The sequence below is a fragment of the Meriones unguiculatus genome, chromosome 1 (genome assembly GCF_030254825.1).
Source record: "Meriones unguiculatus strain TT.TT164.6M chromosome 1, Bangor_MerUng_6.1, whole genome shotgun sequence".
NCBI classification, from domain to species: Eukaryota; Metazoa; Chordata; class Mammalia; order Rodentia; family Muridae; genus Meriones; species Meriones unguiculatus.
Window position 1 is genome coordinate 58,431,939 of NC_083349.1, and position 23,337 is coordinate 58,455,275.

General features: G+C 49.9%; 1 protein-coding gene across 4 annotated transcripts in view; it reads right to left on the reverse strand.

Moving 5' to 3' along the window:
* Dnmbp (dynamin binding protein) overlaps positions 1-23,337 on the reverse strand; it is a 91,657-nt gene continuing 68,320 nt past the window's right edge. For all 4 annotated transcript variants that reach the window (XM_021644644.2, XM_021644645.2, XM_060389977.1 and 1 more), the window contains 13 exons: positions 23,094-23,287; positions 22,431-22,530; positions 17,730-17,877; positions 17,155-17,172; positions 16,409-16,608; positions 15,121-15,251; positions 14,180-14,284; positions 7,999-8,127; positions 7,219-7,551; positions 6,506-6,685; positions 4,996-5,194; positions 2,873-3,420; positions 1-1,450 (listed from right to left, as the gene is read on the reverse strand). In XM_021644644.2, the coding sequence (XP_021500319.1) occupies positions 1,265-1,450; positions 2,873-3,420; positions 4,996-5,194; positions 6,506-6,685; positions 7,219-7,551; positions 7,999-8,127; positions 14,180-14,284; positions 15,121-15,251; positions 16,409-16,608; positions 17,155-17,172; positions 17,730-17,877; positions 22,431-22,530; positions 23,094-23,287 (2,471 nt within the window). In that variant the 3' untranslated portion in view covers positions 1-1,264. The remainder of the gene's footprint in view (positions 1,451-2,872; positions 3,421-4,995; positions 5,195-6,505; positions 6,686-7,218; positions 7,552-7,998; positions 8,128-14,179; positions 14,285-15,120; positions 15,252-16,408; positions 16,609-17,154; positions 17,173-17,729; positions 17,878-22,430; positions 22,531-23,093; positions 23,288-23,337) is intronic.

Here is a 23,337-nt window from a genome sequence, read left to right on the forward strand (position 1 = left end):
TCAATAGAAATGCTTTTATTTATAAAATAGCTACTTAAATATAAACATCTCTAAATAGAAACACTTCGTAAGAGGCCCCAGCCAGTGACTCGGAAGCCTTGGTTGGGGGGTTCACAGGCGTGTCCTGATCCACCAGGATTTTAAGGCCAAATGTGTGGCTGCAGGAGCAAAGGCTGGAAGGCTGTCCACAGAGGGCTCTGCTCTGGGAAGATCCGGAGTGTAAGACGCACGCTGACCCAAATCTCTGGGGCCAGGTCCTCACTCGAGGGGCTAGGGAACACCTTCCAGCCTTGGGGGCGAGGTCTCATCAGGCACCTTAGCATCTGTTTGGCTTTGAATATTGTCTCTGAAGTATATGGCAGTCGGTGGGCTAAGACAAGCTGTCCAAGTCTAAGGCGAGCTTCTTGTGGGGCCACTGATCCTACCTACCTCAAATAAGCCATGTGGGTCGTCCTGAGCAGATGTGGCTGTGACCAGATGGCAGCAGAGTGCTGGGGGCGGGGGAGGGGGAGAGGAACGGGAAGACATCCAGGCTTCTGCTCGGCAGAATTAATACTGCCAGTGGCTGGCTGGCCCGCCAGTCTAGGAAAGTCTGTCAGTTACTGTGTTCAGGGAGAAAGGTTAGGAGGCACCACCAAGACCCCATATAAAGTTGACGTAGGTGCGGGGAGGAGGCAGATGACCTCGCCTGGACCTTCCAGACGCGAGGTCAAAAGCAAAGGTAGATCGTAAACACTTAACGGGGAAGCAGTGAAATCAACCAGGCCGGCGTTTGCACACCTCAGAGTGAGGAGCCTGCATCACAGAGCGAAGGCTGCAGGGCACCAGAGGTGTCTGACGCTTTGACGCGCCAGGTCTCGTGTGAGCGTGACGAAACCGTTACAGGGCCTGGAGGCCCGATGGAGGAGCAGTCAGAGCCTGCTCCTCTCCATCCTGCAGCTGCTCGGCTGACCACGGAGTATGTAACGACCAGTGCCAGCGTCTTCTGACAGCCGGCATAGCTTCCCACACACAATACTGCTTTTCTGACGGGCAACTTCTCACACCAGCGCTTGGCCTGCTCCTCGTGGGCACTGACTCGGTGGCAGGCCTGGAGTTCACCCACCTCAAATTCTAGTGTACAACCCCAACCAGAACAAAGCTTATCTTACGATCCTTGTTATGGACAGGCAGTGTGGTGGGGCCTACTCAGGGGGCCTGGAGCCCACCGGAGCCTTTCAGCGGCCTGAAGGCAGCAGCTCGGGAGGGTGGGAGGCAGCTGGGCTCAGGTGTACTCAGCTTTTCGGATGTAATTGGACGGGACGTAGCCCTTCTTCCCATTCACTTCAGCCAACCACCACTCTGCATTGCCCGTGACGTCTTTAAACTCCAGGATCCGGAGTCTCTGATTGGCTGACACACTCAGTTCATTTGGATTTCGGGCCTTGAAGGTATACACGGCAAAGTAGACCTGTGTGAAGGAGAGAGGATTAGGAACCTGTCTGCAGTAAGGCCCTGAGGGCAACAGTCTAGGCCAGGGTTAGGCTGTGCACCTGTGGCCCTGAGAGCGGATTTTTTTTTTCTTTTCTTTTCGGTTTTTCAAGACAGGGTTTCTCCACGTAGCCCTGGCTGTCCTCAAACTCCAAAGCTCCACCGGCCTCTGCCTCCAGAGTGCTAGGATTAAAGGCATCAGCCACCTCTGCCTGGCTGAAAATGGAATTTCTAATCTGATTTAACTTCGGGTTTAACTAGCTCTATATAGTTAGAGTCTCCATAATGACCAGGGCAGAGGAGAAGAAACTGAAACTCCCTGGGTCTGGTGGCAAATGCTGTTATCCCAGGACTCAGGAGGCAGGGGGGGGAGGGGCACCTGCTGGAGGCCAGAGTGGGGTACACAGTGAGACCCTGTCTCAAGAAATATACTTTTCATTGTTTCAGATCGGCCTTAAGGAACAGTAGGAACCTCCGGTCAATATGGAAGATGGAGAGCTGTGAGGGAACCGCCCTCTGCCCCGATTCTGCATCCCACCTGGAAATTATCACTCCGGGTAGCTCAGAGCAGCGGCTCAGCATGCCCCAAACTCTAGGCTCCACTCCCAGAAGAGGATAAAGAAACCCCAAACCAAATAGTACACGATTAATCTCAGAGCAAGAAAGGTCAATCTGTAGGTACCACAAAGAGGGTAGAGTGCCCAACACGGGGGCGGAAGGTGCTCGGTAATGGGAGAACCGTGAGGGCCCACGGGCCCGATACACAGCCAAAGGCTTCAAGATGGATCAGGCTCAGGAGCTGATGAGACTAGAACGGAGTTCCCCGTCAATATGTCGGGGCATACTGTCCACTCGAGTTCAGAACTGGGTTATCGTCCTAGGCTGTCGGCAGAGGGGATCACCAGACAGACGCCAGCGGGTGCCACTCTCAGCTTGGCACGGAAGCCAGAACTCGAGTTGGGGACTGGCCTTCGGACTCTGGACTTCAGCAGAGGCAACCTAACACTGACCACATCTCCTAACACGGGTGAGGAAACCCACTGCCTCTTGAGCCTCGACTCAATGTGGGGACCAAAGTGTGGGGCAGAAAGGTGACGCCTGACTCACAGGCAGGAGCCCACCACACAAAACCAGGACAAACCAAAAGCAGCCACCACGCTGGAAGCATTCATAGGTTTGAAGAATAAAAACAGGTTCATCTCGGCCTCTTTGACAAAGCAGAAAGGCATGGAAGAGTCTAGAGGCGGATGCTCAGTGTTTGGGGGGAGGGGTATTGCTCCCTAGGACAGCAGGGTTCTGGGGCACACAGGACAGGATGGGGTTACACCCCTGCCAGGCCCTCCCCTGGGCTCACTCACACCCGCCCACACTCTGGAGCCACACCCAGGTAGGGGCGGCCTACCTGGTTGCCTTCTGCCTCACTGCTCCCAGGCCCTCTGTTTCTGTCCTCCAGAGTCTGACAGGCGCGTGCGCTTCCTTTCATGGAGTCACGGCCTTGTTCACTCCGCCCTGGTGCCGAGTAACCGGCCACCTCTAGATGCCTGGAGCTTCGCTGGCCGCCCCTCAAGCTTGACGAGGATTGGCTCATTTCTCTGGCACCATCTGCGGCATCCCCTGGCCTGTGCTGGTAGGTAGAGTCTGGGTCTGAAGAGCACCTGAAAGGTCCAGTTTCTGGACTCCCGGAGTTCAAGGGCACACCAAGAGTTCCTGGGTCACATCCCTTCGGTGAAGGCACGTCCTGAGGCTGCTTCAGGGAAGCTGAGGTGAAGGACACAGTCATGCTGTTGGAGTTGAAGGTCAAGGCACTGTTGCTGTTCTGCCGATGGATGCCGGGGGACGAGCCACTGTGCTCGGACTCTGTGGAGGAGTGGCTGCCCACGGAGGCGTCCGAATGGCTGCGCCGAGGATTGTAAGGCTTCAGGAAGGAGCTGTACACAAAGCCTTTGGTGACTGCAAAAGGAAAGAAACAGCTACAGCCTGGAGCAAGGGGAGAGTGGGGGGGGGGGCGTTGGGTGTGGGATCTGGAAATTTAGGTCAGTGGAGCTGGACAATGGCTGGGCAGTTATGAGCACCAGCTGCTCTTCTGGGGACCTGAGTTTGATTCCCAGCACCCCACATCCATCCATAACTCCAGTTATAGGAGGCTCAACCCCACCTCTGACTTCCACAGGCACAAGTCATACATGGTGCATAGACATACATGCAGCCCAGTGAGGGGGAAAGAAAAAGCTAGTTCAAGAGTGACAAAAAATTAAATGCTTGGTGATGCAATAGCTTGCAACACCCAACAATATCCCATAGCTGTGGCTCCCTTCCAGGTCATTCCTACAGCTCCACAACACTTAAATGACAAGGATGTCCGCGGACAATTGACAGGACAGCGAAAAAGCAAAATTAAAAAGAAATCACATGTGTTTAAAAATAACAAAAAACAAAACCACAAAAACTTGAGTGGCTCGCAGCTGTCACCTCAGCTGCTTAGCAAGGCCACCTGCCTCTCATCCCCTCCACACAGCAGAGCCATGTTAGGGGAAGGCGTGGACAGCTGTGAGCACCCCAACACAGGATGCTGCACGCTGGGGTCTGGCACACAGCTGTGTCCACACACTTCAAACACAGAAGTTTGGAACCCGAGGAGCACAGACCCTGGGCATGTAAGTCCACAGGAGTGACTCCCTCATGGTTTTTAGTTAAATGCTGGTAGTATTTTAGTTTATCACATGTTTGTTTGTTTCTGTCCAGGTCTCTGCTAGAGCCGAGCAAAGGGCTGGCTCTCCTGGGTCCCCCGCATGGCAGGCTGCCTTTGGACGCAGTGTGAGGTACGCCATCTGGCTTTTACGTGGATTCTGGGTCCAAACTCTAACCTCACACTGGTAAAGCATTATAAAGTGAGGCACCATCCCGGCCCCCAAGATGCTTTTAAAGAAAGCCCCAAATGCTAAAACTGGTCTTGGCCCTCAGGAATCTAGAATACATGAGCCAGGAGCTTTGGAACTCACAGTTTTTTGATTTGAGGAATGTTAAATACTTACATATTTTATACTCTCTATGGTAAAAGATACAATGATTCACCCTGCGGGGGAGGGTACAAATTTGTTCCTGTTGCTCCACTCAGGTTTTGTCAGGAAGGTTCTGAAAAAGCCCTGTTTTTCTCAACTTGTTAGATTTTGGAGCTGCGGGGAAAAGGATTATACTGAAGTACATGACCCTCCTCCAATAAAGGACAGCTATGAACTGTTCGGTTTCAACTCACTTTCTAACAGCCATGAAGCAACACTCTTACAAGGGCAAGCAAACAAAAGACAGAAAAGGAGTGCAAGAAGAAAAACATGGCAGCGCCTTCAGGATAAATAAATAAACGAATCGCCTCCAAAGTTGCCAAAACAAAAGCAATCTGAGGCAGGCGGCCTCACTATCAACCAGGGTCCCAGCACACTCTAGCAATCAGGATCACTCCCGCTTTACAGGCTCCAAAGTCTTTTTCCTCACTCAGGGTCCCACTGGCCCAGGGCCTGCAGCCCTCACCTCCATTGTCGATGAGCCAGCGGTTCTGACTGCCCATGGGGTCCTTCTTTTTGATCACGCCCACCAGGTCGCCTTCCAGGAGGGAGACATCCAGGTCCTGAGCAGCGTTGAAGTTCCGCTCGACCTGGAAGAGCTTGTCAGGAGGGTACCTGGCCAGCAGAGAGCTCCGCAGCTCCTCCGACTGCAGCATGTAGCTTGGCTGGAAGGGAGAACAGGCCTGGTGAGAGCACGCCTTCACCTGAGCAGCTGTTCAATCTCAAACTGCCACCGACCCCGAGCCACCACCCGCCTACCAAAGACTTTTATAACCCAGTCAGGCTGTGGCAGGTAAAAACCACGGGTCTTTGGCAATGTTTTGATGTCGGAAGCTCTGAGGCAAGCTAATACCCTTATTTTATGCAAAACCAAACAAGGGTGTGATTAAAATGCTACTGAACAGTCAAAATTCCGGGGGTTGCGGGAGGCCCAGTAGCAGAGCATATTTTTAACATGCACAAGGCCTTGGGTTCAGCTCCTAGTGCCTATATAAAATGGAAAAAAAAAAAAAAATCCAAATTCCAAGGATATCACTAGGTCTTATACATTGCTAGTCAAACCTAAATAATGAGAATTAAAGGTAAGGGTTGGAGAGCTGGTTCAGGGGTCAAGAGTGGTCACTGTTCTTGCAGAAGGCCTGAGCGCCATGTCAGATGGCTCACAACCATTTAACTGCAGCCCCCAAGAACCCAACGCCTCTTTTGGATCCCACAGGCACCTACACACATAATTTAAAACAAAAATCTAAAAATAAAAACAAAAACACCCCAAACTAAAGGTATTAATAAAGTCAATTCTCCCTTGTAAAGTAAATGAACACCCCTGGGATTCTAGGGAGCAAATGCCTAAGAAGGGAAGGTCACTGGTCCTTCTGGCTATGAGCCCACATGATCTGGCATATCCTACCCTAATTTTAAAATATAAAAGACCTATGTTAAGAAGACCAAAAGCCACAATGCTACTCCAGGCAAAGAAGTCATTGATAGTTTTGCTGTGTTAGCTTTCCTAACACATGATCAGAAATAGGCCCGACAGAAAGAATCTCTAACTCATTCCCCTAATTCACTCATCAATGCTTCACTCAGATCCGAGAATGATTTCAGGAGGCAGCTTGAAACTCACATCAAGACTCCTGGTGGTCCCAGTCTGGCACCAGCAACCACATCATGATGCTCGGGGAACAGTCTGGGATGGAACAGGCCCAACCGACTACCTCAGGTTCTCCATTTGTTATGAAAAGGCAAACCTCCCACTCGGCTGTTCACAGGCCCCTCGATACTCATGTCCACCTGCACAGAGCTTACGTGCTGGGCAGTGCCACCCCTCACCTCAGCGAAGCCTGGGAATGGCCCTGCGGTATAAGGCTGGCAATTACCAACTACCACTGGGGTTAGCGATGAGGGCGCCAAGTGACGTGCTTGGATGCCCGGCGCGCACAGGTCAGTCCTGGGAGCCACACTAGGGACCCACTCACCATGCCCAGAGGCGGCTTCCGCGCCGACTGGCGGTCTGTGGTTTTCCTCTCAAAGGGCTTCCTGGGGGCGGGGAGGGACTCGGGGAAGAAGGTGAAGACCTGCAGCTGCTGCAGGACGCGGCTGTGCTCCTCCTGGAAGATGGCGATCAGGTTGCCTTCCCGGTCAGTGGCTCTCAGTAACTGCAGACCATGGGGAGTCAAGGCAGAAAAAGATAGAACAGAGATGAAACATCCCCGGACCTGACGAAGCCTTTAGAGCAGGGGTTCTCGGCCCGCCTGACACTGTGCACCTCCAATATGGCTCCTGACGTTGTGGTGAACCATAAATTATTTTTGTTGCTACTTCATCACTGGAATTTTGCCACTGTTCTGAATCAAGATGTAAATATCTGTGTTTTCCACTGGTCTCAGGTGACCCCGCCTCATGGGGGTCATGACCCACAGGCTGAGAGCCACTGCTTTGGAGCACAGTTGGCTGAATTGAGTATCAAATGGCAGCTGGTGCGAAAGACGAGGAACCGTGTCACCGCCTTAGCGCCAGCCCCCCAGAGACTGCTCGAGACAGAAAGAGGTGTTTGAACAACCTCAGGCTCCAGGGCACCAGGACTGGACCAAGAGTCCCCGACGGGCAGGACCCGGCGACCCTACACGGACTTCTGGAGCGTTACCAATGGTGTCTCAGAGCTGACGTGCCCGCAGAGGGAGGGACTCACCGACAGCAGGGGCTGCAGCTGCTCCAGCGCCTGCTGCACGAAGTCGCACTGGGCGTCGGCGTAGCCGTGGACGCAGTTGGTGAAGAGGCCCTGGGCGTACTGCTGGAACTTGGGCAGCTCATCCAGCAGCTGGGCGTTCAGGGCCTCGTAGTTGTTACGGGCGGACTGTAGCTCCTCCAGCGTCTTCTTGTCCTTCAGCTTCTCCGCTCGCTCCGTGCAGTTGTAGAAGTCCAGGAGCTTGTCGAAGCGCTTCTGCACCAGCTTGTGGGGCCCCGCGAACATGCTCAGCAGCTGGTTCAAGGGGCTGATGACGAGCCGCTCAGTCCTCTCCTTCTGTGGGGGCAAGAAAGGCAGGCCTTTAAACCCAGCACTCGGGAGGCAGAGGCAGGGGGATCTCTGTGAGAATGAGGTAGGCCTGGTCTAAAAAGAACGTCCCAGGACAAACAGGGTTTTGTATAAAGACCCTGTCTCAAAAACCCAAAGCGGGTGGGGGGGGGAAGAAAAAAAGAACATGGCCCCTCAAGCACTTTCCCAGAGGGGCCATCCCTGCCCTGGTAACACTGGTAAGAGAACTTCCTGCTGGAGCCGCTGGAAGTTTCCCCGTGCCAGCCTGCTTTGGCCTTACTCCCTGCAGAGAGCACTAACAAACGCTGGGCCCACACAATCACCCCTCTTTGGAGGTTCTGGCCTCTGTGGAAGGGACCTCTGTGTGAGCTGCGCTTTGAGAGGCCCCGGGGAAGGAAGCCAAGCCTTGAAAGGGGCCTGGACGAAGCCACTTACGAAGCGTGTGAAGAGCTGGTCGCTGATGTAGCGGTGCACCTTCTCGAACTGCTCCAGGTCGTGGTGTCCCCTCTCCATGCACAGCTCCCACATGCTCATGGCGGCCACCACTTTTACACATGCAGATTCCTGGAGCCCGCAAGAGAGACCCGAGTAAGACCAGAGCCCCCTGGCCTTCACCAGTCGCCCTGAGCAGCCGCCCGTGGTAACCAGCCCACCACACAAACTCCAAGCATGCCTGTATAGTTGACGGATGGGCGCAGAGAGCAGAACTGTAGTTACAGAAACACTGAGGAATTTATCAGCTTAGCCTCTTTTAAATATCCCAGCAGGAAGAAGTTGTTTTTTTTTTTAAGAAGAATTTTTAAAAAGCTGGGTGATGGTGGCACACACTTTTAATCCCAGGACTCAGGAGGTAGAGGCAGGTGGATCTCTGTGAGTTCAGAGCCAGCCTGGTCTACAGAGAGAGTTATAAGATAGCTACTGATACACAGAGAAACCTTGCCCTAAAAACAAAACAAAACAAAAAAAAAAAAGAAAAAAAAAAAAGAAAAAAAAAGATTTTTTAAAAAATGTGGGTACCCCTGGAGGCCAGAAGAAGGCATCACCATCCCTGGAACAGGGGTTACAGACTGGCAGCTGCCTGTTCAATGTGCCTGGGAACCAAACTTAAATTCTTCAGAAAAGCATGAACTCAAGAGAGTTTTTCTTTTTTTCTTTTCAATGCAGTTTATTCAGGAACCTTGGACAATCCTCGGACCCTGGGGAAAGCCAGCCCACAGCTTAAATAGCCTCTGGGTAGCCAACCCAGGCATGCCACGTGGGCAATGCAGATAGGTCCACATACATGGAAGCAAGCCAGATCCTCAGCCTTAGCCAAATGTGGAATTGTTCGTGACAGAGAGCACTCACCATCGGGAAGGTGGAAGGTGGAAACCAGCTCCATCTTTAAGGCATAGCATTCCGCAGCTCTCTACAGTTCCCCCTTTTTGTTTTAGACACATCAGGCAAGAGTAGAGGTCTGATCTCTGATATTAGAAATAAATTGGGACTTTGTACCGATGTTCATTTAGGTGTCATCCACCCAAAGAGCATCAGACCCGTCCGATACCTTTTTCTCAGAGGCGGGACCTGGGGCATCAACCCGCATGCAATCAGACATGCTCTTCTCTGGGTCCAAAGCGGCTGACCCTGAGTGCAGTGCTTAGCCTCGCATCCTGAGCGTAACATTTTAGCTTTTTATGGTAGCCAACCATGCTTGGGGAGAATGTCCTGCTTCAATGGCTGTAAAGGCCTGAATGATCATGGCTGCATCACACTGTTGTGAGACTCTAATCTTGCATATATACCACAGGCAAACCAAGGAGACCAACACCAGAAGGCCTGCTAACGCTCCCATGCCCGCCCATTCCTTCAGATGATTCATGGCTGCAGCAATCCATGATGATAATCCTGTGGCTAGTCCTGCATCCACTCTGGTAGAATTTACTGTGACAATGGCCATTTTTCTTTTTAATATGGGAGGCTTTGCGAATTTGCATGTCACCCTTGAGCGGGAGCCACGCTCAGCTTTTCTGTACTGTCCTGATTTTAAGTGTATGTGCTGTCAAACCAAGCTTCTCAATTCACCTAAGTGAATCAGCTCAGACCCAGATGGTTCCTGGAGGGTAATGGGTTCTCTGCTCAGTCCCGGCTCACACTGCCCCTTCCCAAGGACAGCAGCTTCAAACCCTCTCCTAACAAACTGTCCTGCTTTCCACACTGACTCTGGCCTCCCACACGGCTTCCACCGCTGCAAAAACCATCTTCCAGCTGAGATGCGCCCCCTTGCCCATACCCACCGAGGTGTGACCCCCGAGAAGGCAGTCATTGTGTCAATTAGCACATGCTGAAGTGACCTGCACAGGAGAGACCCCTGACCGTCTTGAGCTAGGGTTTTCTTTTGTTTGTTTTTGTTTTTTTGGGGTTTTTTGTTTTTTTTTTTTTGTCTACTTGGCACAATGACTGACATTTTCAGTTTAGGAAACGCCTACTGACTTTGATATTAATGCAAATGTAATCCAAATTCATAAAATCTCCACGAGTATATTCCAAGGGTCAACAAAAATTCCCATAGCAAAACTCCTCTGTGTCTTACACATGAATAGTTGCTAACATTTTTAGGTATTTTACTTAAAATCATATACATATGGGGAGCCATAGATATATAAATAAAAGCCCACACTTTGTCAGCAGAATGAACTGAGGGGTCTACAAAGTGAGTACAGGACAGCCAAGGCTACACAAAAAAAGCCCCGTCTCACTGACACCACCCCCCCTCCAAACAAAACAATAGAAAACAGAAAGAAACTGAGAAACTTCTTCATGTCAAAGGACACCATCATAATGACAAACTGGCAGCCTACAGAAGGGGAAACGAACTTTACCAACTACTCATCTGATAGAGGGCTACTATCCAAAATATACAAAGAACTCCAAAAACTGGTTATCAAAAACAAAAACAAAACACAACTACAAATATGTATACAATATTCTGCTTGCATGCATGCCTTCACACCAGAAGAGGGCACCAGAGCTCATTATATCTAGTTATGAGCCACCATGTGGTTTGGAACTGAACTCAAGATCTCTGGAAGAGCAGCCAGCACTCTTAACCTCTGAGCCATCTCTCCAGGCCCTGAATACTACTCAGCAATTAAAAACAAGGAAATCATGAAATTTGCAGGCAAATGGATGGAACTGTAAAAGATCACACTGAGTGAGGTATCCCAGAAGCAGAAAGACACACGGTATATACTCACTTATTAAGTAGATATTAGCTATATTATATAGGATAAACATACTAATATCTATACTCCTAAAGAAACTAAACAGCAAGGAGGAACCTGGGGAAGTGGCTTAATCCTCATTCAGAAGGGAAAACAGGATAGACATTGGAAGCGAGAGAAGACAGGGAAAGGACAGGAGCCTGCCACAGAGGGCCTCTGAAAGACTCTACCCAGGAGGATATCAAAGCAGATGCTGAGACTCAGCCAAACTTTGGGCAGAGTGCAGGAAGCCTTATGGAAGAAGGGGGAGATAGAAAGACCTGGAAGGGATAGGAACTCTATAAGGAGACCAACAGAACCAAAAAATCTTGGCACAGGGGAACCTGTAGAGACCAATACTCTAACCAAGGACCATGCATGGAGAGGTCCCCCTGCTCAGATGTAGCACATGGCAGCTCAGTCTCCAGGGTGGTTCCCTAATAAGGAGAACAGGGGCTGTCTCTGACATGGACTCAGTGGCTGGCTCTTTGATCAACAACCCCCCCTTGAGATGGCCTTATCAGGCCACAGAGAAAGAATATCCAGACAGTCCTGATGGGACCTGATAGGCTAGGGTCAGATGGTAGGGGAGGAGGACCTCCCCTAGGACTAGGGGAGGGGCATGGGGGGAACTGGGAAAGATAGTGGGACTGGGAGAAGATGAGGGAGGGGGCTACAGCGGGGATACAAAGTGAATAAACTGTAATTTTAAAAAAAAATAACCCATTGGGTGTGGTGGTGCATGCCTTTAATCACAGGACTTGGGAGGCAGAGGCAGGTAAAACTTGTGAGTTCAAGGCCAGTCTGGTCTGCAAGAGAGTTCCAGGCCAACCAGGGCTGTTACACTGAGACTCAAGCAGCTGAGAAGCACTTAAAGAAATGTTCAACATCCTTAGCCATCAGGGATGTGCAAATCAAAACCTGGCACTTTTGGCTTACACTAGTCAGAATAGCCAAGATCAGTAAGACAAATGACAGCTCACGCTGGTGAGGATGTGAAGCAAAGGGAACACTCATCTATTGCTGGTGGGAGTGCAAAGGCAAAGTGCTTATGAAGATCAGTGTGGCAGTTCATCAGAGAGATGAGAACAGACTGAGGTACACCACTCCTGGCCATATACACAAAGGATGCTTCATCCTACCAGAGACACTTGCTCAGCCATATTCATTGCTGCTCTATTTCTAACAGCCAGAAAATGGAAATAATCTAGCTGCCAACCAACAGATGAATGAGAAAAGAAAATGTGGTACCTTTACACAATGGAACATTACTCCAGTGTTAGAAAAAAGAAATCATGAAATTCACAGGTGAATGAATGGAACTAGGGAAAACAACAACAACAACAAAAAACATCCCGAGTTAAGTAAGCCAGAAAGACAAATATGGTATGTGTTTGCTTGTATGCTAAGTCAGATAAGCAAGCTGCAGTCTGCAGAACTGCAGAGGTTAGGTGTAGAGTCAGGACCTGGGGGAGGGACATAAAATAGACAGGGATGGACTGGGTTGGGGGAGGAGGGAACAAGGGGAGGGACCGGAATGGGAAGATCAAACAAGGAGGGAGAGGGAAGAGGGGGGACAAGGGAGGGACGGCTAAAATTAAGGGTCATTTGAGGGGTCGTATGGAACCCTAATACAGGAGGAGCTTACTAAACTATGTATGTATGATGAAGGCAATCTGAATAAAATCGCCAAGTAACGGGGTGACAGAGCCCCAACTGGCTATCTCTCATCACCAAGTGAGGCTTCAGTACTGGGAATGGGTTACAGACAACTGAGTTGTTGGTCAAAGGGGTCCCGTGGGAACCCCAACACAACCCAGGCTGTTGAAAGGCTCTCCACAAACCGATGCTAAGACCTTACTGCTGAAAGTAACACCTGCACCGCTCGCTGAGTGCGGAGGAGTTGAGCTGGTGCCTGCCTAGAGCCTTCACACCTACTGGCTAGTGCTCCTGGTACTGGAGGGTTCTCGGCATGCTACCAAAGGAGAGACATGAAGACCAACGCAGTGGTCTACAGTGGTCCCCTGTCTGAAAGACATTCTCGTGCAATGGTGGCCTGAAGCCTGTGGGAGTAAGCAACTCATATCTGACTTGATTTAAGGCCCACTCCGTGAGCTGGAAAACATACCTGACGCTGCCTGGCTGATCAAGAGCTAAAACTAGATAGCCCAGGGACCTAAGGTAAAACCAAGCCCTTCTGTTCTGCAACGTTAACATAGCAATGAAAGGACTCCTAGTGACGGTCTCCTAAACTGAGTTAAGTGCCTTGCTCAGCCATCATCAGAGAAGCTTCCTCCTGCAGCAGATGGGAGCAAATACAGAGACCCACAGCCAGACAAAATGCACGCAGGAAGACACCTCAGAACACCCTCCCCTCAGCGGTCAGGGAACCCCGAAGAGGAGGAGGTGGAAAGAGTGTAAGAGGCAGAGAAGATGGGAGACACTGAGGAAACAAGGTCCACTGAGCACAACAGGCCCTAAGCACGTATGAACTCATGGAGAGTGAGGCAGACTGCCTCACCACGGACCAGGTCTGTACCAGATGGGGCCCTAAAGACGCAGACACAGGGCCCATCTCTGACCCAGAAGCTATCCCCAACTGATGACCTACAAACAAAAAACTCCAAGACTCCAAGGGAGTCTCAGTTGCAGATGGCCAGCAGAAACAAGCTAAGTGGCCTCTTAGGTGGTTCCTAGTCTTATGTCGTGTCGGGGCTTTTATTATTATTAATTAATTTAATTCTCTCAACATTTATTTATTTGTTTGTTTATATATTTATTTATTTCAAGGCAGGGTTTCTCTGTGTAGCCCTGGCTGTCCTGTAGACCAGGCTGGGCTCACTGAGATCCGACTGCCTTTGCTCCAGAGTGCTGGCATTAAAGGCTATATCACCACCACCTGGCTTTTTTGTTGTTGTTTTTCAAATCCTATGGGTTTTGCATTTTTATGGGATTCCTCAATGTGGGAACATGTACTTCTCTGTGTCTCTGTTTCTTGTGCCTTTTCTTTGTTTCCTTTGTCCTAATCTGATTTGTCTGGTTTTGTTCTATCTTATTATATTTTATTATTCTCCCTTAGATGCCGGTTGTTTTCTAATGAGAGACAGAAAGGGAGTGGATCAAGATGGGAGGGGGATGGGGAAGAACTGGGAGGAGCGGGGAAAGGGGAAACTGTAATCAGAATATACTGTATGGAAAAAAAAATCTATTTTCAATAGAAGACGAAGAATAGACTGCTTGTCTTTCAAAATGAGCAAATAACTCAGTAAAAAGTCCATCATGGAAAAGGGTCAGGTTACCTTCATTGAACAAGGAGCTGGGTGATCACGGAGGTGCAAGGGAAGATGGCTAACTACAGCGATGCTGACACTCACCCGGATATGCTGGAGGTAGAGGGACAGGTCTCGGATAAAAGATTTGATCAGTCTCTCCTGCATCCGGAAGTTCTTTTCAGTCTCTTCAAATACTTCATCTTTCAGCTGTTCAAAAGGAGTGCTTTTAGAGAATTTAGACTTTTTCTCAATAGATCTTAGTAACAGAACATCTTAGAAATATCTTTCACCCAAATATGCTGCTTCCCTGACCCACATCAAACCGAGACTGGAGGCCTGCCTCTGTGACCCCGAGTTCTGAAACACGCGCGGACCTGCCTGCTTCTAAGCTGACCTCCCCACTGTGTCCTGGTCGGGCTGCTGTCCTCTCCAGTCCTGGGAGCACCACATCTGCCCACCAGGCCCCGCTCCAGCCTGGCGGCTCCTCCCCTCTCCTCCAGGAAAGCTCAGATGAACCCAGGCTCAGAAGCTCTCATTAAACTCCTGGTTAGTAGACAGTATTCAGAAACAAAGTGCAGGCTGTGGCACTCGTGCCTTCTGCCATGCATCTTCCCCTCCTGTTGCCCTCTGAACGTGGCACACAGGGTGAAGTCTGGAGACTTCCAGGTCTGCAAATGCCAGGCTGTGGTTCAGATTGCGCAATTTCCTACATTCCTGTTTTCCTCTTTGTAACATAAGGCATCCACCTAGGTGATCTTTCAAATCCCACCTAGCTTAGTACGTCTGCATTGTGGATCAGGTTCCCCAAATAGATTATAAGAGTCTTAGAGGCACAAAGACCACAAGAGCGATCACAGGCTGGCCCGGCTGGCCTCCTAATTTGCTTCTGTGCAGTTTACAAGCAGCTGGGTAGCTGCAGGGCCCTGCCTCCGCTAACTGGCAAAACCACATCAAAAAGGGTCCCGTGCCAACCCAAGCCAGAAGCTGCATTGGGCCCTCAGAGCCATCCAGGGCAAGCTGGGCCTGCAGCTGAGGGGGCTCACCTGAGGAGCGAAGCCAGTGAGGTGCTTCAGGTGACTGCTGACCCGGCTGGACTTCTTGATGATGGAGTGGATGTTGAGCTTGGAGATCTTCTCCATGAGGCTGTCTTCATCACCTTTGCGGTACTTGAGCACTAGGAGGCAAGCCAAGGCCACTGGTCAAACCCCCCTGCCTAAGCCTGAATTCAATCAGCCTAACATGCCAGAAATACAGTCTTCTAAACAGGAACATCAAGCGAAATGAACCCAGAGGAATGAGTGCTTGTCTTCAACGATTTATAACTGAGCAGACAAGATTCAGTCCACAGAGCCAGTCTGGACAGGGGGTGGCTCCCTCGGCAGGGAGAGACTGGCAGCCAGGGCAAGGGCTGGGAAGAGAAGGAAAGGCAGCTGTAAGCCGGGGGTCAGGACATCTGTGAGCTCGTGCTCAGGCCTGTCACTAATTGAGGCTCAGCTTTCGACCTCTCCGAGCTTTGTCTTTTTGAACCATGCGGGATTAGTATGTGATGGCTGCATATACAAGTAAGATACCTATATACAATGAGCACCCGGGAAAGCCAGGGGCACAGTTTAGGCATAGTCCTAGAAAGCTCTGGGGATTGCATCCAGATGGGAGTGGTGGAAGTGGGGCAGAAGGGACACCCTGCCACTGCAAAAGAGGCTGAACCTATAGAAGGCCCCAATGGCAGAGAGCTCCGAAAGCCACGGCTTCACTCTACTGTGGTGACAGGACAGAGGCGAAGGCAGCGGCTGACATTTCCATGGAAACTCCTCTGAATCCAGCATAGCACACAGAAAAGCAGGGAGACAGCCAGTGGTCATCTACGTGACCTCTGAACCCTGGTTCTGTGCAATTGCCATGCTGCGCCTGTTGAGGGTCCCGTCAGTAATAGAGTGGACAGGAGAGACTACAACAATCCATCGCATTCCATAGGGAATGCCTGGGCATCGGTTAGCTGGAGGGCACAGGGCTGGGAGGGGAGCGGAGGGGCACATGCCAGACAGCAGGTCGCCGGGCACAGGTGGTATTAAAGGGAGGGATCCTCTCACCACCACTGTCTGGCCCATCAAGCCCTGCAGAGCCGCTCTCGGTCTTCGTCATCCCTGCATGGTTTCCCACTGCCCAGAGTGCCGCGTTTATCGTCGCCCGCCTCCCTCAAACTGTGTCACTGTTCCCTCCTCCCCGCCCCAGCCCTGTCTAACTCCCGGGAAGCCACTCTTTAGGGCAAGTGTTCCAGAGGGAGGGCCTGGCAGCCAGGGAACCTCCTTACGGTAACTGCATCTTTCTCACCTAGATCCTTCCGACGCTTGTATTCGTTGATGTTAACGTTGATTTCCTTGACGGCAAGGACTGCGCTGGCTAAAGGCACTTTATCTGGGTGGGCTTCTGGGGTGGAGTTCAGCAACTCCATCAGCAGCAGTGGGTAACGCATTATCCTCTGTACGGGCTTGATGAGGAAGGAGCCCAGGTTGATGTAATTGGTGCATCCCCTGTGAAAGCGAGCAGAAAAGGATTTGGCTAATCATCTGCTATCCCTAAAGACGGCTTGGTGTGAGTCTGCATTTGGGTTTCATTCACTAAACACATAACTACAGTCCAGCACCGCATAGTAATGGCTCTGAGACATGCCATGTTAAGGGACTGGGCTGGTACTACAGAATCAGCACACACACAGTGAGGCAGCCATGGTGTCCCAAGGAGTAGGAGCTTCGGGGACCACACTGCCATACAGGTGGCTAAGAAGCGCCTGAAAAGTTACCACATAGCGTGTGGCCGTATTCACTGGGCACCTGATAACCATTAAGCCCTACTATGGGTGCCGAGCAGCGACCAGAAGATACCCTTGTTGTGGTGGAAGAAAATAAGCACTAGAAAAAAATTAAAAATGAAGTGGTATTTGGAAGTAAGTGCTATGAAAAAATATGGCAGAGTGTCTAGATTTCTGTCTGTAAAGAAATGAAAGCATCCTTCTAAGGGCTGAAGAAATTCCCTGAGTAAGGGGTGTGAGCATCAGGCACCAAGCGCATGGGACTTACCATTCGTTGTACAGGCTCCTACAGGGTGGAAGCATGAGGGGGAGAAAAAGAAAGAGGGCGTCAGAGACAGCGCTGATCTCCTCACTGTTCTCAAAGTCTATTGAGCAGATAAAAGCCACAGGGTATAGAAGAAAACTATGGACGGGGATGGGGGTACACTCCACCTGCCCCTGTCTAGACAGCGAGCCACCATCTTCCTGGCTGACTCAGTTCGGGATAAATGCTACTCATTCAGGCAAGGTCTCACTATGTAGCCTGGGGGACCTGAAACTCCCTGTGTAGACCACCTTAGACTTGAACACACTGCAGTCCCGACTCAGCCTCTTAGTGCTGAAACTACAGGCGTGTGCCGCTAACCCTGGCTTGCTATACAAGTGATACAACTGGGAAGTCACTTAAGCTTTCCATGACATAATGGAAAGGGGCAAGCTACAGCACAGGATACACGACAATGAATTGCTCATGTAGAAAACTATGTTGGCAGGCAGCTATCACACAAAGCCCAGACTTAGCATGGGGAGCATCTAAAAGGCAGGGGTGAGAGCAATGCAGGGTGAGGCCATCACATCTCCTACTTAAGGTCTGCCAAGGAGTCCTGAAGATGCCTCTGGATCTTCTCATCCTTCTCATAGAGTTCTAGCAGTGAAATGGCTTCATCGTGGTTCTGGCAGTAAATCCTGTACGTTCCTTCAAGTTCATCCCGGTGATCAAGAAACACGGGGCCTTTGGAGCACACACAAACATATACACTGACGTCAGGATTATGCTTAGTATCCTAAGTGCAAAGTGTATCAACAGTGTATGGCCATTCAAGTTCACCTGCACCAAGAAACGAATCATCAATTAATAAATACTCCTGTAATGGCTTAAACTAGAAATCCTTCAAGCCACGAATGAGAACCATGTCACCCATGTATTCCTATCTCAGAATATGTATTTATAAACTCTGTCCTGATACACCTTCTAGCCTTCTGTGAAGACTGAGAATAGTACCCGTAAATACTCTCCAAGTGGTCATGTGACCAGGCCACCTGATCCTCTTGTTCTCTACTCTCCAAGAACATAAAAAATCCCTCCACAGCGGTGGTTTCTAACTCAGTGGTAGCATAGGGTATAAACACAGTTTACCATACTACCTTAAATGTCTGTGATAGCACAGGTATAAACACAGTTCACCATACTACCTTAAATGTCTGTGATAGCACAGGTATAAACACAGTTTACCATACTACCTTAAATGTCTGTGATAGCACAGGTATAAACACAGTTTACCATACTACCTTAAATGTCTGTGATAAAAAGCCTCCATCTGTAATATGACTGTACTTTTTACATTTTTAGGTTTTTTTAAATTTATTTTTTAAAATTCGTGTTTGGCTGCATGTATGTATTGTACCATGTATGTGCCTGGTGCCCATGGATGCCAGAAGAGGGCATCAGATTGGCGTTACCGACAGTTGTGAATCATGTGGATGCTAAGAATTGAACCCAGGTCCTATTTCTACAAGATCAAGTGTTCTCTGCCCCTGAGCTGCCACTCCAACCCTCCCACGCGCTTCGTTATAGGCGAGAGGCTACAGAAATGAGCTGGCCATCTCCACATGTTTACCGTACCACAGAGGCAAGCAACCAGAAACAGCATTTATGTCTGTCGGAGTGGAACTGAAACTAAAGGCAAATGAAATAGTCAAATGTGAAATGAACAGATGAGGCAGCCAAGCGACAAAAATCACAGTTGCTGCTTTCCCTACAGTCACACTTAAAGTGAATGCTAAATTTCAGCTAGAAATCAGGAAAAATGAACAAACAAACAAATATGTAATTTTTTTTCTATCTGAATTCAGACTCTCTAAGAAATCTATTCACATGCCAAGTAGTCTATAGCCAGTTGGGCATAAGACTGATCCCTAAGTAAATTTCTATACCCTGATTTATTGGTTTTACTTTATTCATGTGTGTGTGTGCATGTTTTGGTGCTCCCAGGGGGCAGGAAAGGGCGTCAGATCCCCTGGAGCTGGAGTTACAAGCAGTTGTGAACCACTTGGTGTGAAATGCTGGGAGTTGAACAGCAAGTGTTGTTGTTTGGTTTGGTTTGGCTGTTTTGAGACAGGGTTTCTCTGTGTGTAGCCTAGGCTGGCCTTGAACTCACAGACATCTGCCTACCTCTGCCTCCAGAGAGCTGGGAGTAAAGACATGCGCCACCACTGCCCAGTTCAGCAAGAGTTCTTAACTATAGTGTCCAGCCCACAAGGTTTCTTTTAGAGCAGAAGCCTCGAGTCTCTGCCTCACTTAGTACTCTTTCCTCTGTTTCTTCTCGCTGCGTAATTTGCTAATGGCTTCACAAGGCTTTAATTCTCCAAGTCTGCAGACCTTTCCCTATTCGGATGCTCAGTCTCTTGTTCACTTATTCATGATGGAAGACACAGGCTTGAGGTCATCCTGAAGGATGCCCTGAAGGCTGTCTGCAGCTGGAGTTGCACTGCTCTCATGCTCCTGGCTACTTCCCACATCACTGCTGCTGGCTGCTGAGCCTCTTCCTAAGGCTGAACCTCTGGCCTGGATCTGAGCCTTTCTGTTCCTGAGGCCATGCAACTTTCCCATGAATGCCTTCCTCACAGCTAAGCCCTAACTTGTCTGACTTACAACAAGAATGAAAGGAAGAATTAAAAACAAACACAGACAACACCATGAAGGTGGGGCTGTGGCTACTGTAATTCCCCACTTTGTTGTTGTAGCTCTTAGACTCACAGTGGCTGAGAGGCACACTCAAACACCTTGTGGGCCAAGACCTGTCATTTAACAGGATGACATCCTGACCTGGAAAGGTCTAGGAGACAAAAAACACCTCAAGCCAGAAGCAATTCCCACAAACTCTAAAACAAAGCCCCCCTTTGCAAGTACTCCTTAAGTCCCCCAATTCATGAAAGGAAAGCTTCACTCTCCTCACATGAATGCACCCAGGAAGCGGGGAGACTCTCCACACCCCGGGATGTTACGTATATGGGGACCCTCTAGGTCACGTGGCCATCTGAGCCCTGACTGTGTCTGCGCATGTCACCACATACTACTCCCTTTTCTATTTTCTAAGATGACCCACATGAATGCACCCAGGAAGCGGGGAGACTCTCCACACCCCGGGATGTTACGTATATGGGGACCCTCTAGGTCACGTGGCCATCTGAGCCCTGACTGTGTCTGCGCATGTCACCACATACTACTCCCTTTTCTATTTTCTAAGATGACCCACATGAATGCACCCAGGAAGCGGGGAGACTCTCCATACCCCGGGATGTTACGTATATGGGGACCCTCTAGGTCACGTGGCCATCTGAGCCCTGACTGTGTCTGTGCATGTCACCACATACTACTCCCTTTTCTATTTTCTAAGATGACCTTTGAGTCCCCAATCCAGCTGGTACCTAAGACACATCTTTGACATAAATGGGAACAGAGCGGGAAGTCACTTTGGTGAAGCCTGCTAACGAGGTCCACCCGAGGGCCCAAACATAGCGTAATGGGAGAAGAATGAGTGATCAATCCTCTTTAGACGTCAGCTGAATGTCTCACGTTTTCCCAACTTCAATAAACCGCGATCTTACACACCAGCCTGCGTGCCATATTACTGAGCCTATGCTGGGTCACCCTGACTCCAGCACGTGTTCCCGTCTCACCTCCGTAAGGCCAAGGTCCCCAGGCTTTGCTTTCTAATGCTCAACTATAATAACAGCAACAGTGCTAAGCTAGCATACAGCTATACCCCGTGTGACTGAGCCTCAATGGCAAAGACCCGAGTGTGAATGGCAGGCTGTGAAAATGAGCCAAGCGAGCACGGGCAAATTTCCCTCCCTACTGCCTGTTTCTCATGTGTAAAACAAGGTTAGAATCTTAACCGCACATGGCTGTTGCAGGGACCCTCTGAGATCCAGGCAGGTCGCCTTGCCCTGGTTTCACCCCAAGCCTTGAGGAAGACAGGCCCTGGCTGCTCTGACCTCCACCTTAGGAATCATGTAAAAGGGGCCTCATCTAAGCCAGCAGCATGGAGACCTGTTCTCTTTCCAGCAGCTGGTTCCAGACTCAGGCAAGACATGGCAACTACCACCAGGCCAGCGACAGAGAAACCAGAGGGAGTTCTGGAAAAGGTCTGCAAACTTAAAATGACGTGCTTTTATCTGTTTGGAACAGGGTCTCCCTATGTAGCTCTGGCTAGCCTAGAACTCACTATGTAGACCAGGCTGGCCAAAAGCTGCTTCAATCCTCCTGCCTCCGCCTCCAAGTGGTAGGACTGCAGGTATGTAAGCCGTGACCAGCTAAAATGACACAGGCTAGATGCTGGTGATTTAACGGGACAGCTCCAACTGGGCAGGGCTTGTCTGTTTCTACTAAAAGAACAATATTCCAGTAAGTCCCGTCACAACAGCCCAACAGAGCATGGCAGAGGGGTGCAGGGCCACTTTTGAGATCAGGTCATAAAAGACACTCTCCTGTTCCGGGTCTTCTCCCACCCTCGCCTCACTCTGCTGGCTCTGGATTTACCCATAACGAGAGGAGTCCACAGAGAGAGGCTCCCCTGACAGGAAATGGAGCCTGAGCCCCAGAAGACGGCAGGCTAGGCCAGCAGCCCAGCTCTGGCCCCACAAGAATGCCAAGCTAGGGCCACCATCTCAGCTGCTTCTAGTCCCCACCCACAGAACCTGTGAGAGGTCTGTTTACTGCTTAGAGTTGCTAGGGTAAAGGATAAGGCCCTAGGTTATTAGAACTAGATGAATCCTCTTTGAATTTTTTTTTTACAAGCATTCATAAAAAGATTTAAAACTACATGAGACGGGGTCACACGTAGCCCACGCTGGCCACCTTGCTATGTAGCTTACGATGACTTTGAACTTCTGATCTTCTTGCTACCACTGTGTACAACATCCTAGCAACAAACACCCTGTAAATCACCACGTGGGAGACACACACATAGACTGTAAATAAAAGTTTCTTTAAAAAAAAGGACCTATTACTATAGTATATTCTGATATTTTCTATTTATTTTTTTAAAAAATACTGAATGTGACTCACTAAGTTGATCTCATAAGCCTCCAGCCTGAAAACCATCATTCTCTGTGACACCAAAGCTTTAACTGCTAGTACACTAACTATATCAAAGCTGACTGAAGTTAAAAAGAAAACAGGGACCACACAACCTCCACACCATATAAAATGTCCTTTCCCGGCCTCAGAAGGGGACCCTCTCCCAGCACACCAGTGAATGAAGCAACTGCATGAGCTCATACCTACAGCATCGCTGATTTCCAAGGCCGCCAACAACTGCTTTGAGACTTTAATCACTGTCTGCATATTGCCAAAAAGTCCCTCAAAGTCAACGTTTGGTACCTGAGCAAGAGAAACAAAGCATCAAGATACATGGAGATGACGTTAATGACATCACTCACATCAGGACCATCTCTCCAAGGTCATCTGCTTCACTCACTTCTGCCTCAGTTCCCAAACAGAGGCACCAACACCATCTTTCGTGTCATCCTTTGTCCTTAACTAAGGTGTGGTTTGGCTCCAGAGTGCACCCCTGTGCGGTTAGCAGGAGGTGGGTCTTTCAGCAAGTGGGGACTACTTTAGGAAGTTACATCACTGAGGAGCTAGCTGAGGCCCCACCCCTTCTCACTCTCTGCCCCCTGAATGCCAGGATGGAGCAGCTTTGCTCTCCTGCACTATTCCTGCCATGATCCACTGCCCAAAAGTGACAGCACCAACCAGCCACAGGCTAAAACCTGAAACTGTGTGCCAAGGTTAAGTCTGTCCTCTTTTCCATCAATTTTTTATTCCTTCACCCCTGAGCCACTCTGTCTGCAATTACAGTACTGCAGAAGACACAGCCTTGCTCCGGTCCCACACTTCAGGCTTGAAGGACCACACTGGCTGTGGCTGCCTCCATCCCCCACCTGAGCCTGCTGCAGGGGCACCATGACCCGCTCAGTGCACATCTCCAGATCCCGGATGTAGTCTTTTTCCGTCTGGATAAGTTCAGCCACCACCTTGGCTCTCTTCTCCAGCATCCTCTGCTCCGGCGTTTCAGCGGACACAGACCCAGAGGGGGCCGCCAGGGATGAAGACTGGGGAGAGAGGAGGGTCATGTCTGGAAGGGAAAGGAGGACCATTAGCAGCTGTGTCAAGAGGAGGGCTCTC